Source organism: Pogona vitticeps, chromosome 2 (assembly GCF_051106095.1).
Source record: "Pogona vitticeps strain Pit_001003342236 chromosome 2, PviZW2.1, whole genome shotgun sequence".
Classification (NCBI taxonomy): domain Eukaryota; kingdom Metazoa; phylum Chordata; class Lepidosauria; order Squamata; family Agamidae; genus Pogona; species Pogona vitticeps.
This window is the reverse complement of record NC_135784.1, coordinates 166,828,074-166,841,366: the sequence shown is the minus strand read 5'-3', so window position 1 is coordinate 166,841,366 and position 13,293 is coordinate 166,828,074. Positions and strand designations below refer to the sequence as shown.

Sequence of the window (13,293 nt, the reverse complement as noted above, 5' to 3'; positions counted from 1 at the left end):
AAACAATTTAAATCACTGCAGGGTGTATAAAAATCAAGGACTTTTAATTTTTTTAAAAAATGAAAACCAGATCTTTAAATTTTGAATTGGATTTTAACTTCTTTAAAAAATCATTGATTTTTAAGCATTTTTGCAACGATTTAATTCATGACAATTTGAATTCAATCAAATCCACCCTGCAGCAAAAACAAAGGAGTTTTAGACCGTATCGGGACAGCTTTTCAGCTGTTATTCTTTCTCCGTGAAATATTAAAATAAAACTATTGAGAAAATGAGAAAATGATCTGTAAAAGAAAAATGCATTCGGATACATGCATCAAAAATCCCAGGAGAAATAACAGAGAGGGAGTGGGGTAGGACTTATGGCCCTCCAGATGTTGAAGAGGTCCCAACATCCCTGGCCAGGGTAGACAGTGCTGAGGTGAAATGGAAGTTGCAGCCCAATAATATCTCGTCCAGGGTGTGGCTTAATGTATGTAAGGACACAGAAAGCATGGTTTTTCAGGCTCTTTGGCCGTGTTCTGAAGGTTGTTCTTCCTGACGTTTTGCCAGTCTCTGTGGCCGGCATCTTCAGAGGACTGGAGTAGGAACTCTTCCTACATACTTCCTCCATAGCTTTCTCCAGATGATTTGAAGTAATATTCTCACCATACTCAGCCAATATGTTCCCATTAACAATGTCATCTTAGACATTTTCTTGGCAGTGTTGTCCTAATCATAACATTTACGTCTTCACAGAACCTGTCAGGAAAGGGCATCTCATATTCTAGGACAAAGATTTCCTTCATCTCTGAAACTCTGGTGGACAGCAGCAGTGGGAATAATGTTGCCAAGGGGAAGGAGAAACAAGTAGGCACAATCAGGGCCCAGTGATTCAATTGCAACATGAATGACGTAATTGTTTTCAGCCACATTTTGTATCAGCTGTCATGCTACAATGTTGCATGATTTGAATTTATTTATTTTTTGAACTGCGCAAGTTTTCTTTCAGAATTTATTAGTAACAATGAACGGGGTACCAGGGTAGTGTTTGAGTTGAACCCAGGTCTCCTTTGTTCTAGTTCAAGCCGAACCACTCTGTGAGATATTTTGGTTTCCATCTTTGTGGGCCGATGGAACACTTTACAATTTCACTTAATGATTATAAGTCAAATAAACACGTAAAATATTAAATAAACATCTTAAATGCTTAAACATGTTGTATCAGATTATTGCCCCCCCTCAGGGCATTGGAAAACTTTCCAGTTCAAATTCTTTTGGAAAACCCACATCCTTGGAGACATTTGTGTGCGTGCATGTCTGGTTCTCCTTTCTTCCTTTTTTTTGAAGTACTATAACTCCCAGAGCTCATAGCTAACATGGCACTGGCTTTGGGAGTCTTGGAGCTATAGCTGAAAACTCAAGAATTTCCTGTCTCTGACTGTGGTATGGGATGTTATCCAGTCCTTTGTGTTGAAGCCAACACACATTCAGTTGTCTGTTTTAGTAGCAAATTTAACTGTTTTTAAATTTGTAATGCCGCCCAGAGTAGATGTTTGGTCGAGACGGGCAGGGTAGGAGTCCAATAAAAATAAAAATAAAGAAATAAATAAATTAGCATGCGCATGAGGTTTGAGTGGGAGAGTGTCACCTTTTGTCTCTTGTCTGAGACACCAAATTATCTTGGGTGGGCCTGCCGAATCTCTAACTCCAGACTTGCAGAGTCCCAAGCTATGCCCAAACAAGCCAGTGCAGGTTGAGTGTCAGAAAATGATGCTCAGCCAGACAGAAAAGGAAGGAAGGACAGGCATGGTTGGACTTTCAAACAGCATACTTCTGGAAAGTTGCCTACCGGCTCTGAGGCGGCCACGGTGACTGTGGCAAGTGACTGACTGATGTGGTGGAATCTGGAGATTTAGCTATTCTGACTGTATCGCTAAACCCTTTGACATATCTTCTCATGTTTTGTCATATGCAAACTGATGCAGTTACTTTCAGTTGTGTAAGGGAGCAATGGAATGAAAAAAAAAAAAAACAAGTGTTGGCAAGTTAGTCATTGTGAGGCCTGTCGGCAAAAAGCCTCATTGGGGAATTTCAGAACTCCTTAATTTCAGTGCTTCTGACTAACCTTACTGCTTAGTCAGAAGAAAAAAAGTCATTGTATTTAAGCCAAAATTGCATGCAGATTTTCAGGCCCTTTCATGTTTGGCTTTGGACCATGCCCTGTGCTGCGATTAACATGTGTTATCTGCTGCCAGTCAGATAAGAATTGCTGCCTGGGGTTTCTGGGAATTTCAGGCCAAGAACACTTGGGTTACCCAAAGTTGGGAGCCACTGCTTTAAATGGTCACTTGTCCCTGCCCAACTTATGTGGGAGAAGATTCTTCCCTAATTTGTTTGTCTAGGATTCTGGCCTGAGTGTTTATATTTTTGTGCAGTGCTTGGAACGACATTTCAGGGAACTACAACTCCTAGAATTCCCTATCCAGGAAGGGGGGGGGGGGAGAGAGAGAGAGAGAGAGAGAGGTCTTCACTTTTTTCAGTCTTTATCATTGTTACCTGGTTGAAGAGAGTCAGGTGGGTGAAACCTTTGATTTTTTCTTCACCTGTTCCAGAACCCTTGCCTTCACCATCTCCTCTTCCTTGCGTGCCCTAGGGAAATAGATAACAAAGGGCCTTACATTGCTAGTTTTACCCTTGCAGCTTTGGTAAAGCAAGCATTGGGAAGGCTTTGCCGTTTAACCCTTCTCCCCCCCCCCTTCCTTTCAGCCTTTCTTCTTTCCAACTCTGGTGGTTTTTAGAATAAGGAGACAAAGCACTGCAGTTTCATCGGTGGTTCTTCCTTTCCTTCTTTCCCCAGAGCTAAGGTCTTGCAATCTGCATCCCTGCTAAGGGGGTGCCCTCTTCAGAGGAGGAAAAAACAAAGCCAGTCCACCCACCACACCAAGGCACCTTGTCAAGCATTTCTCGTTGTCAGCCTGGTCCGTTCCACCAGCCACCGGAAGAGGGAACAGGTTGGATGAGGCACTGTGATAAATTCAGCATCCTACCTCACTGTCAATCAGCAAGAATATCTGATTGCAGGCAGAGCTCAAACTGATTGCATGTCTTGGAGGGAGAGAGAGAGAGAGGGCTGCCTCTGTGCTTTGTAGCTTGTGTGCAGCATTCAGTTATCGATATCACACATCTGTGTGCATTTATTGAGTTATAAACTCAAAGGCTGGGGAAGCCAGAGCCGGAGAGGGACCCATGAAGGCTACCAGCTGTCAGTGGCACCTCCCTGAGTAGTGTAAATCTAAGTATTTCTTCTTGTTGTTTTTATTTTATTTTGTAATTCACAGACACTAAAAATCTCCATGGGGGCTGGCTAGGATGCTTTCCAGGCCTTATGCAAGAATGAAGTGGGTGTTTGCCGGCGGTACAGTGTAAGGGAAGAGACATAACTCCAAGTCGTGGTAAGTTTTATAGCACGGAGGCCTTGGATTTGTAATAACCGCATGGCTAGCAGAAACTCAATAGGTGAAGTTTCATTGGCCTCAGTCAATAAAAAGGATGGCAACCCGAAGCCCATATTTATGCTTGCTACACCTAGTGGCACTTGGAGGGCACGCTGTGTCTCATGCTGACACCAGTTTTATTCTATTTAAATAAAGAAACAAGCAAGGAAGGAAGCAAAATCGCCCTCATGTTCCCTCCTTTGCCCCCGCTCTCCATATTTTAGAAGAGAGTTGCTCATTCTACAGACCAAGTGTGAGAATGTTACCCTGATATGTGTAAAGGAGGGTGGATGAAGTCATCCTGTGGAAACCCAAGACCAGGATAGTCCTTGTCACCTGCTGGGGAAACACAACCCCCCCCCCACTCCACAACCCTTTGTAGGGAAATGCCTTCCTGTTCCCCCCCTTCCTCTCCAGCTGCCTTTAAAAAAGCTCAGATATGCTGGGATTCCGCTGGCTGCCAGCGAATGGGATGTTGTTAATTTGTGCTCTGGGAGCGTGGAGTTCTCAGGCTGTTAACATCCAGAACTTCATAGATTTACACCCTGTGCAGTTGGCGAGGCAATTAAATTTCCCAGCAGCCATGGCCTTTTATGAGATGAAGTTCTTTCAGAGGATTTGAAGTAGACCGAAGAGAGGGAGGCCCCATTTTCACACACTTTCCCTCTGAGGGAAAGCTGGATTAAATGAGGTTCCCTGTCCTTTAAATTTCATCAGCAAGTAATTTGAGGTTTCTTTCCATCTCCTTCCTATAGATTTCCTCCCTGTAAAACATACAGTTATTCATTATTATTTTTTAAAACTGTATCCCATCTTTCTCCCAGGGAGTTCAAGGCAGAGTACATGGCTCACTTCCTTCTTAGTTTACCCACAACCACCACTACAGCTCAAGGCTGTTGCAATGGATGTACGCAGGCTTTATCTGGATAATTATCTAGCGTACTAAGGTATGTATTGAGGACACAACTGACCCACACAATCCATATGGCAGATGGGTATGACTGGAGTGTTGCCCTCTGCATTGCATGGGAGAATAGTATTGATACAGGGTTGCCTTTTGCCACACCATGCTGGATAGCTCAGTGGTTGAGATCTGTGGATGTGGAGCCAGAGGTTGGGAGTTTGATTCCCTACTTGTGCCTTCTTGACAAGGGCTGGGCTCTATGATCCATAGGGTCCCTTCCAGTTCCACAGGTGTATGGTTATAATGTAAAGATCACATTTGATATCAGAGGGCATCTGAGTAGGGGATCTGCGTATTTCTGCAGCTGTATAAGAGCCATATAAATGTGTTCTAATTCTGTGCTGCTACAGCAGCCATGCAAGGTAGGATTAGGTCAGGGAACATGTTGCCTTCCCACCGTGGTATCGTCTGCGGCACCAGCCCGGGAACACTGATCCCCATGCTGCAGCCAATCTTAATCTCGGGTAGCTCCAGTGCCATGTAGTAGATCTGTCTTGGTTTGGGTTGAGCTGTTGTTCCAAACAGGGGAATGGCTTTTTCTGCCTGTGATCAGACAGCAGCAGAAAAACTGCCCTGAGGTAAAGTTCAAGGCTCCTCCTGATGTGGGTTGCAGTGCCACAAGGGTCACTGAAAGGAAGGGGCAGGATATTGTGCTTCTGTGAATAGTGTGTGTCTGGCTAGCTTTGTTTGGAATTGAATTTCATAGGCAAGACCAGAAGCAGGTGTTGCAAAATGAATTTCAGTTGATAAGCTGCCACGTTATTTCCTTTTTTCAGGAGGAAGAAAGGAGCAGCAGAGATACTAAGATGCAAAGAAAGATTTTTTAAAAAACTCTTAATGCTAAGGTCAGAAAGATGTGAAGCTCCCATATGCTGGATGAATACCATCCATTTACTGGATGGGTATGTTGGATGAATATCATCCCTCTTCATCCATTTACCTCAAAATTGCCCACTCCAGTAAGCAGCAGCTCTTTCCAGGGTCTAAAGTAGAGGAAACCATTCCTGTAATAGCTGTACTTTTGTCTTGCTGGTGGCCTTCCCACTGGGGTGACTTGTTGGCCAACAGGATCCTGGCCTAGACAGTCCTCTGGTGTGATCCAGCCGGGCTGTTCTTCTGTTCTTCTTTGCTGCCACCTGATCTTTTAAGAAGAACATGCCAGGAGTTCCACTTGCAGCCTTCTACATACAGAGTGTGTACTGTATCAAACAGCCGGAGTCTCAGAGGATAGGAGATGGGCCCTGTGCCTTTGATTGGGAGTTTTGCCATCTATTTCCTGAGTGCTTGTCTAGTCAGACCAGAGAATGGTGAGACTAGGCCCAGGCATCTTTATTAATGCAACCTCTAGAAGTGCAAGCCCTGCTCTAAAAGTTCCATCTGCCTAGGAATCTTTTCTATGAGTAGAAGAAGCTTGTGGTTGAGGCCAGCTGTGGGCCTTCCAAGGAGATAACAGGAGACGGGCCAAAGGACAAACTCCCTTTGAGCCAAACCAGGTCCAAGAATGTGTCCCGGTTAGTTTTGCTTGAGTGACAGTTGCATTCCTAAGGTATTTCAACTGGCACTGGAGCTATATGGTGGTTTTATCTGCTGATTGTTTGCAGAAGGCGATGCGAGGGGCTTGGCTGCCAGTTGGTGGAATTTCTTCTAGAACTGGAGAAGAAAAATGGGTGTTCCTCTCCTAGAACCCTAGGTAACTGCAGTGGCCTCTTGTACTCGGGATCATCTGTAATACATTGTTTGAATCAATCAATTAATCTAATCTAATCTAATCCACAATTTAGCACCGTGTAAGGTGAAGTAAGTATGACTCCATAGCTACCAGTGATTTGTGCCCCTTCGGCTGCAGGTGGAATTGGCGGCTTTTCGATGCCAACTTGGAATTAGTTTGCAGGCAGGGTGGCAGAGGCATAAATAAAGAGGGTTTCGTCCCCTGCTCTTAATGCTCACTCCCTGCCGTCACCTGCCAGCGAACCTTTTCGTGCTTTAATATCCTCTCTCTCCTGAAGTGTGGCTCTTGAGTTTTATTTTTTTCCCTCCCCTCCGAGACGGCACGTGAGCAGAAGTAGTTGTCTTTCTTTAATCACAGCTCAGAGCATTTATAGGTTATTTACAGTAATGTTTTGTATCTTGAGTGAATGCTTTACTAATTATGGTAATAAAAACGGCAATAAAAAGAACATTCCCCGTGGAGGAATATATTTGGAGGCCTTGCCTGGTTCACTCGTAAGCAGAGCTGTGATAGAAATCGCTCATCCGTTCAGTGGTGTAAGAAATAAGGCTGACGTGGAACGAGCCGTCATGGATCAAGGTGTGACATTCACCTATTGCAGGGGGCATCATTACGGATGGATGGATGGATAGAGGGTTGGATGGATGGAAGACAGACAGACAGATAGGGCTTGACCCCTTGGTAGTCGCAGTCGGCACCTTAGAACTGTGAACCAATATGGGGCTGCCACCTTTTCTCCCCTTGAAAATTCTTTAAATGTTTGCTGCAGAAAGAGACATTCAATACAGGTATCCCCCCCCCCCCGAAACCCCTTTTTCCTGCAGGGACACCACATTTCAGGGAAGGCTTGCCTGGTGCATTTCTATCCCTTGTGAGGAGGACTGACTGCAAGAATTCTGCTATACAAAGGCAACATCCTTTCTTGGATGGTTTGTGTGGCTTTCAGTTGTTTCCACAAATTGGAATACATTTCTGTTATAGCAAAACTTCAGGGCAGACAGACACTGCTGGGACAAAGCCTGTGGTTTTTTTCAACGTGGGAGGGAATGCAGAAGAACTACCACTCATTCTTGCAAGGCCATATTTACTACCCACTGTTTCTTCGAGTTGGGAGGTACCGGAGTAGTCTCTTGCAGTAAACATGCCATAGCAACAGGTACTTTCTAGAAATAATATCACCTTGTTCTCCTTGATTTTAGCAGAACTTTTCAGTGGGCAGAGGTTTATTGCACAAGACGTCCTTGAAGCAAAGTGCCATGATGTGATGCCGGGTATATTCTCCAGCTTGTGTGGAAAAGATACAGCCAAGTAAGAAGAACTGTCCCTCTCTGCTGCCTGTGAGGGACAAGGGAGATTGCCTTATACCAGTTTAGATTGCATTCTTCATCCAAACTCTTGTTGTTTGCTCTGACTGGCAGAAGCTCCTCCCAGAGACTCAGGCAGAGAGTCTGAGATCTTTGCTGAAACAAGAGATGCCAAAAGTTGAGCCTAGGATAGCCTGTGTGCAAAGCAGGCACTCCACTATTCAGCTTGACCTGTTCTAGGCAAATTGTTGCCCCTATTTTGGTCTTCTTTTGTGGTGTAAAACTACACGGCTAGATGTTCAAAGCCCACGTGCAGTGAACAGCCCTGTTGTTTCACATAGGGCAGCTGCAGAATCATCATCATCATCTTAGAACAGCAAAGCTGGAAGGGAACTGATGGCTTAAGCTTCTGTCAAAGGGGCCCAGTGGGAAATCGAACTCCCAACTGCTGGCTCCGCAGCTGGAGACCTCAGCCGCTGAGCTATCCAGAAGTTTAATCTGAACTGGTTTGAGGTATAGGATTTAAAAGTTAGCAGTCACATAGATCATTTAAAAAATAAGGATGTAGGATAGACTGGGGTCTAATCAGAAGGAAAGGTTCCTGTTCTGAAAAGCTGGTTTTATTGGAATAGTTCAAGTTAGTAAGTAAAGTCTGAGGATAAAGACAAGGCACTTGCGCGGTGCAAAGCTACTATCTTATTTTAAGTCCTTGCCCATCTTGGCTGTTAAAATTTGCTAAGGATATGATAGTTGAATGGGACATTCAAGTCATCAGTGCTTCTTCTCCAGGAAGGCCTTGTGCTGTTTAAAAGAAACTAATAAGGCTCATGCTTAAAACTAATTTGGTGACAGGTGACTTGAATAATTACAGACCTATCTCAAATGTTCTTTGTCTGAGCAAGTTGATGGAGAGGGTGGCAGCTGACCAGTTGCAGGTGCTCTTTGAAGAAACTAATCGCCTGGATCCATTTCTATTGGGGTTTAGACCACGACATAGTACTGAAACAGTATTGGTTGCCATGAATGAATATCTTTGTTGGAGAAACAGTTTTTTTCTGTTAGATTGCAAGTTTTTCTTGACTCAGAATGGTTCTCTCTCTCTCTCTCTCTCTCTCTCTCTGTGTGTGTGTGTGTGTGTGTGTGTGTGTGTGTGTGTGTGTTGCCTCTGCCTTTATCTATACTTATGTATTGGGGGATGGCATAACTGGCCACCTCCCGTAAGCGCTCCATCAGTTCCTTGACTCAAGGCCTGAGGTTGCTGCTGTTCTCTTTCGTCAGGTGGGGAAGCTGCAACGAACTTCTCGGAGGCCACAATGAATTCCTTGGAAGGCAACAGCTTGGCCGAACAGTTTCTCAACATTGAGCGAGAGCAGATGGTCCGCCTGAAAGACCTCACCTTCCCCAAGCCTGTTCAGTATGTCTACAGGCCTCTGGATTATGCCTGGGAGCCCCACCAAGACTATGTGCGCCGATATTGCCAGGCACCCAAAGAGGTGCTGTTTCTTGGCATGAACCCTGGGCCTTTCGGCATGGCTCAGACTGGGGTAAGTGGACAAATTGGGGTTGGGGACTCAATGGAATCAGCACTGAATCCACAGCAGGGCTTGACCTCACAAACTGTTCCCAAGGCCAGGGCCTTCACTGTAGGGTATTTGTAAGGGAAGAAGAGAAGGGGGGGGGGCTTTCAACCTTTTCCAAGTGCCATAATATGAAATCTTGGGATCATAAAGTTTTGAAGGGCATCCCTGGTCGCTTTCTTTAGAAAATTCCAGTGAAGGAAAGCTTTCTGAGGTAATCTGATTTGAGATTGTGCTTTCAGGAAGTTCTTCCTAATGTGTGGCCCTAAATCCTCTCTGCCCCACTCCAGATGCTGGCATCTTTTGGGTTTGCATCTGCCCCCTGGAGCAGCAGTGGAGGAGTTTGCATTTGTACTCATCTGTATGATGCCTTTCAAGTATTTTAATTCAGGAAAAAAATGAACCCATCAATCTGAGAACCGTTGCTAAGAGTCCAGGTCTAGTGAACCATGCCCAGTAGGGTGTAGTGGATAGAGTAGTGGATTCAGACTCGGGAGGCCTGGGTTTTGAATCCTTACTCATCCATGGAAATTCACGGTGTTTGTGTAATGAGAACATCTCACTTTCCCCGAAAGACCTATTAGGTTGGTTATAAGTTGGTTGCAGATGTGATGCAGCAGAACAGCAAAGGAATTTGTGACTCTCTAGATCGTGTTGAGGTATAATTCCAGTTGTTTCTGCCCTTGGACCTTGCTGGCTGATGCCAGGAAAGGCTGCAGTTTGATAATGTTTGGTGGGCCGCTGCTTCCCTACCTTGCTTTATGCCACACTTCATATCCACTGACAGCAGGTTAGTACCCGCATTAATTAAATGCTGTGCCATTCTTCCAGGTAAAATATAGTGAAAATACGGTAGAGGTAAAATTAAAAATGAAATCTGCTCTTCAGTCTGATGTGGCTTCCAGTGCTGATCACATTGTCTTCCCCCTAAAAAGTCATGCAACAGTAGTGAAATGATTATGGGTGATGGCAGGAAAACAAAATTAAAAAAAAAAACTAATAAGAGAAAAGCTGCTTCGCTGTTTCCTGTTACTAGTGAATGGCACTGTTCTAAATCATATGCATTTCTGGATTGAAGGATCCCTCTTGTTGCCTCTCCAGTTTCCCAAATGTGTCATGTGGGTGGAATTGGTGTTCCTGGTCTTCTCCCTTCTTAACTAAGTCAACACCCAGACAGATCACTTGGTTTCTACTTTGATGTGGTGCCAGGGCAGGAAAGAAGTCAGAAACTGATAGTGCAGTAAAGTGCCTGCTGACATATGGCGAAGATGTAGCTTAAGCATGTGTGGGTGTGCATGTGTAAATTGATTGATTTTCCTCTAGATGCCAGAAGGACTCAGCCCTACAATGTGTATGAAGGCACTAATCTGCAAACGGTCTGTAGAGAGTTTTCTTTCATGGAAGGTGCCGTAAATACAGTACAGGAATTAGGCTGTGGCTTGCAGTAAAGCAACAGCTTCTTTTTACTGTGTTTATCCACATGACAGACAAGCTGGTTTAACAGCTGTCCCTTCTTCCTGTGAGTTCCAAGGAATTGCAGTTCTGTGCAACTTGGTGATTTCTAACTGAATGTTTAGCAGTCAGACTTCTACCACATCAGACCATTGATCTATTCAGGGATGGATGACTACATGCATTTTTGTTTATTCTTTTTCCAATGTAATGTCTGAGTCATTGTGTTCCCTGTTAGTTTGATTTTGTTTTTAAATATCAGCATTGATCCCCAGTCTCCTGATATATGAATTATTATTCACACTTTTGCTTAATATATACAGTTTCTAATAAAGGCAGTTCTCCCGGGTTAATGATTTTTATGTAGTTTTAAAAATATTTTTATGAATGCTTATGAATGCAGTTTTCCCAATGTCATTTGTATACACTTTGAATTTTTTGCATTACATGCACATGCGTGCACACGTGTGTGTGTGTGTGTGTGTGTGTGTGTGTGTGTTTGTGCATATTACAAGCTTACAAGAGTGGCAAACACACACTGCATTTAAATGAAATGTTTTGGCTTCTGCCTTCTTCAGTTACATTGGTGGTATGTTCCTCAGCATACATTTGCCAGAGCAACTGAAGAAGGCAGAAATTGAAACATTTTGCTTGAATACTTCTGGTAATTAATCATTCTTATATGTTTATATATGTATTTTAGTGATTAACTGTATCCTTCAAATGCACCCAGGAAAACCTTGATTGAAGTGCTGCTTAGTTCTTATTATCTCTCTATATTTATATACACACAAACACACAGAGGAGTATATGTCTGTATGTACATATATATGTATATGTATATATATGTGAGCGTGTATGTGTGAGTGTAAACATATACTGTATATGAGGAGCGATAGGACAACATTTGGAGAAGTGGAAGTATCAAAAAAAGGAGGACCATGTTACAATCTGCATCCTGTTTTGGAAAGTGTGAATTAAGCAGCCTCACATTACAATCTGAATGCAATGAATTTCTCCTACTGACTTACTTCCTTCTGGCACAATATGGTCTATACTGGGGTGGGCAACCTGCAGGCTACATCCACCAGTCCCGACCACCAGCCCATTTTGGTGCTCTCTCCAATAGCTTGAATGTTTCCCCTCAGGTTGTGATTTCCGTGTAACAATGATTCCTCTTCTGCAGGTGCCGTTTGGAGCTGTGGCGCCTGTCCGAGACTGGCTCCAGGTACGTGGGCAGGTGTCTCAGCCAGACTGTGAGCACCCCAAGAGACCCATCCGGGGCCTGGAGTGCCCCCAGACAGAAGTGAGCGGTGCCCGCTTCTGGGGATTCTTTCGCTCGGTGAGCACCAGGCCCGAGGTGTTCTTCCGTCACTGTTTTGTGCACAACCACTGCCCTCTGCTCTTTGTCAGTGAAAGCGGGCGCAACCTGACCCCGGCTGACTTGCCTGCGGCCCAGCGTGAACAGCTCCTGCAGGTCTGTGACGACTCTCTGTGTGAAGCTGTGAAGCTCTTGGGTGTTAAAATGGTCATCGGTGTGGGACGTTTTGCTGAGCGGCGTGCCCGCAAGGCTCTGGCGGCTGCTGGCAACCCAGTGCGAGTGGAAGGCGTGATGCATCCGTCGCCTCGCAATCCCCAGGCGAACAAGGGATGCTGGGATGCTGTCATCAGAGCAAAAATGGATGAACTTGGTGTGATGCCTCTCATTACAGACTGATCCAAGATGCTGGAGGAGGGGGCCTCGGCTGGACCTCGCCTGTCCCTGGGTGTGATAGGCCAGTAAGAGAGAAGCTTCAGAGCTTGGGTTAAGAATATACAAGGGTGCTTGAAAAGATTCCTTTTTTGTGGGACTACAGCTGCCAGAATGCTCCAGTCAGCATCGTCTGCTGACTGAGATTTTAAGAGCAGCAGTCTCAAAAAGGAACTTTTCCAACTATTCATATGTGTTGACACTACCTCCGCTTTTCACACTACTCTTTGTTTGAACTCTGGAGATTGGCTCACAGTCAGTTTCTGCAAGTTCCTCTGGAGCCCAAAGGCTGGGTTTTTCTTAGGATTTGGTCTGAGCACCATATTTAATGAATTCAAGCAATCGATCTCAGCATGTTTTGATGTGAAACCTCGTTGGGGGCAATGCCTGGCAGCTTCTGCAGGAGCTGCTGCCTAGTGGAAGGCCTGGAGAACCTGCTGAATTCTCCACAGTCAAATCACAGTAGATGCCAAAACCAGAGTTCTGGGCAAGGCTGTTCAAGCTGGGTGTTTGCAAACTATTTTCTTTTGTTGGGGAAGTGTGAAGGTGTTGGAATATTGCAACCTGCATATGATGCCTTTAAGGAGATTTTAGCTGGGAGGGGCTTCTATGGACTGGGTTGATATTGGTCACAGCCTCTCTACCTCACATTCTTTTTTCCCACCTTCTATACACACACACACACACACACACACACACACACACACACACACACACACACACACACACACACACACACACACACACACACACACACACACACACACACACACACACACACACACACACACACACACACACACACACACACACACACACACACACACCTGTCAGGGTTCTGTCAATGTTTGCCACGGAGTCAGAAGTGGAGAGTTGGAGTGAAGGGTCTTGTCATCTATATAAGCAGCAAGTTAGTCAGTAATGAAGCTAGTTAACCAATTAAGCTCAATGATGTAACAAGTTAACATTTTTATACATATTTGTGTTTTTTTATCTGTGAAGAACTGGAAGTAAACAGAAACATTTTGTTCTTTCTCATTA

The 13,293-nt window shown here is 44.6% G+C and overlaps 1 protein-coding gene across 15 annotated transcripts in view; it reads left to right on the top strand.

Moving 5' to 3' along the window:
- The window catches only part of SMUG1 (single-strand-selective monofunctional uracil-DNA glycosylase 1), a 25,460-nt gene extending 12,167 nt beyond the window's left edge, over positions 1-13,293 (top strand). For 2 of the 15 annotated variants that reach the window (XM_072991113.2, XM_072991117.2), the window contains exons 2-6: positions 3,321-3,434; positions 4,301-4,423; positions 7,369-7,477; positions 8,752-9,017; positions 11,689-13,293. In XM_072991113.2, the coding sequence (XP_072847214.2) occupies positions 8,787-9,017; positions 11,689-12,219 (762 nt within the window). In that variant the 5' untranslated portion in view covers positions 3,321-3,434; positions 4,301-4,423; positions 7,369-7,477; positions 8,752-8,786 and the 3' untranslated portion in view covers positions 12,220-13,293. Of the gene's footprint in view, positions 1-738; positions 850-2,531; positions 2,557-3,320; positions 3,435-4,300; positions 4,424-6,041; positions 6,131-7,368; positions 7,478-8,751; positions 9,018-11,688 lie in introns of those variants that run through there. The other 13 variants (XM_020784599.3, XM_020784600.3, XM_072991115.2 and 10 more) reach the window with 12 other exon arrangements.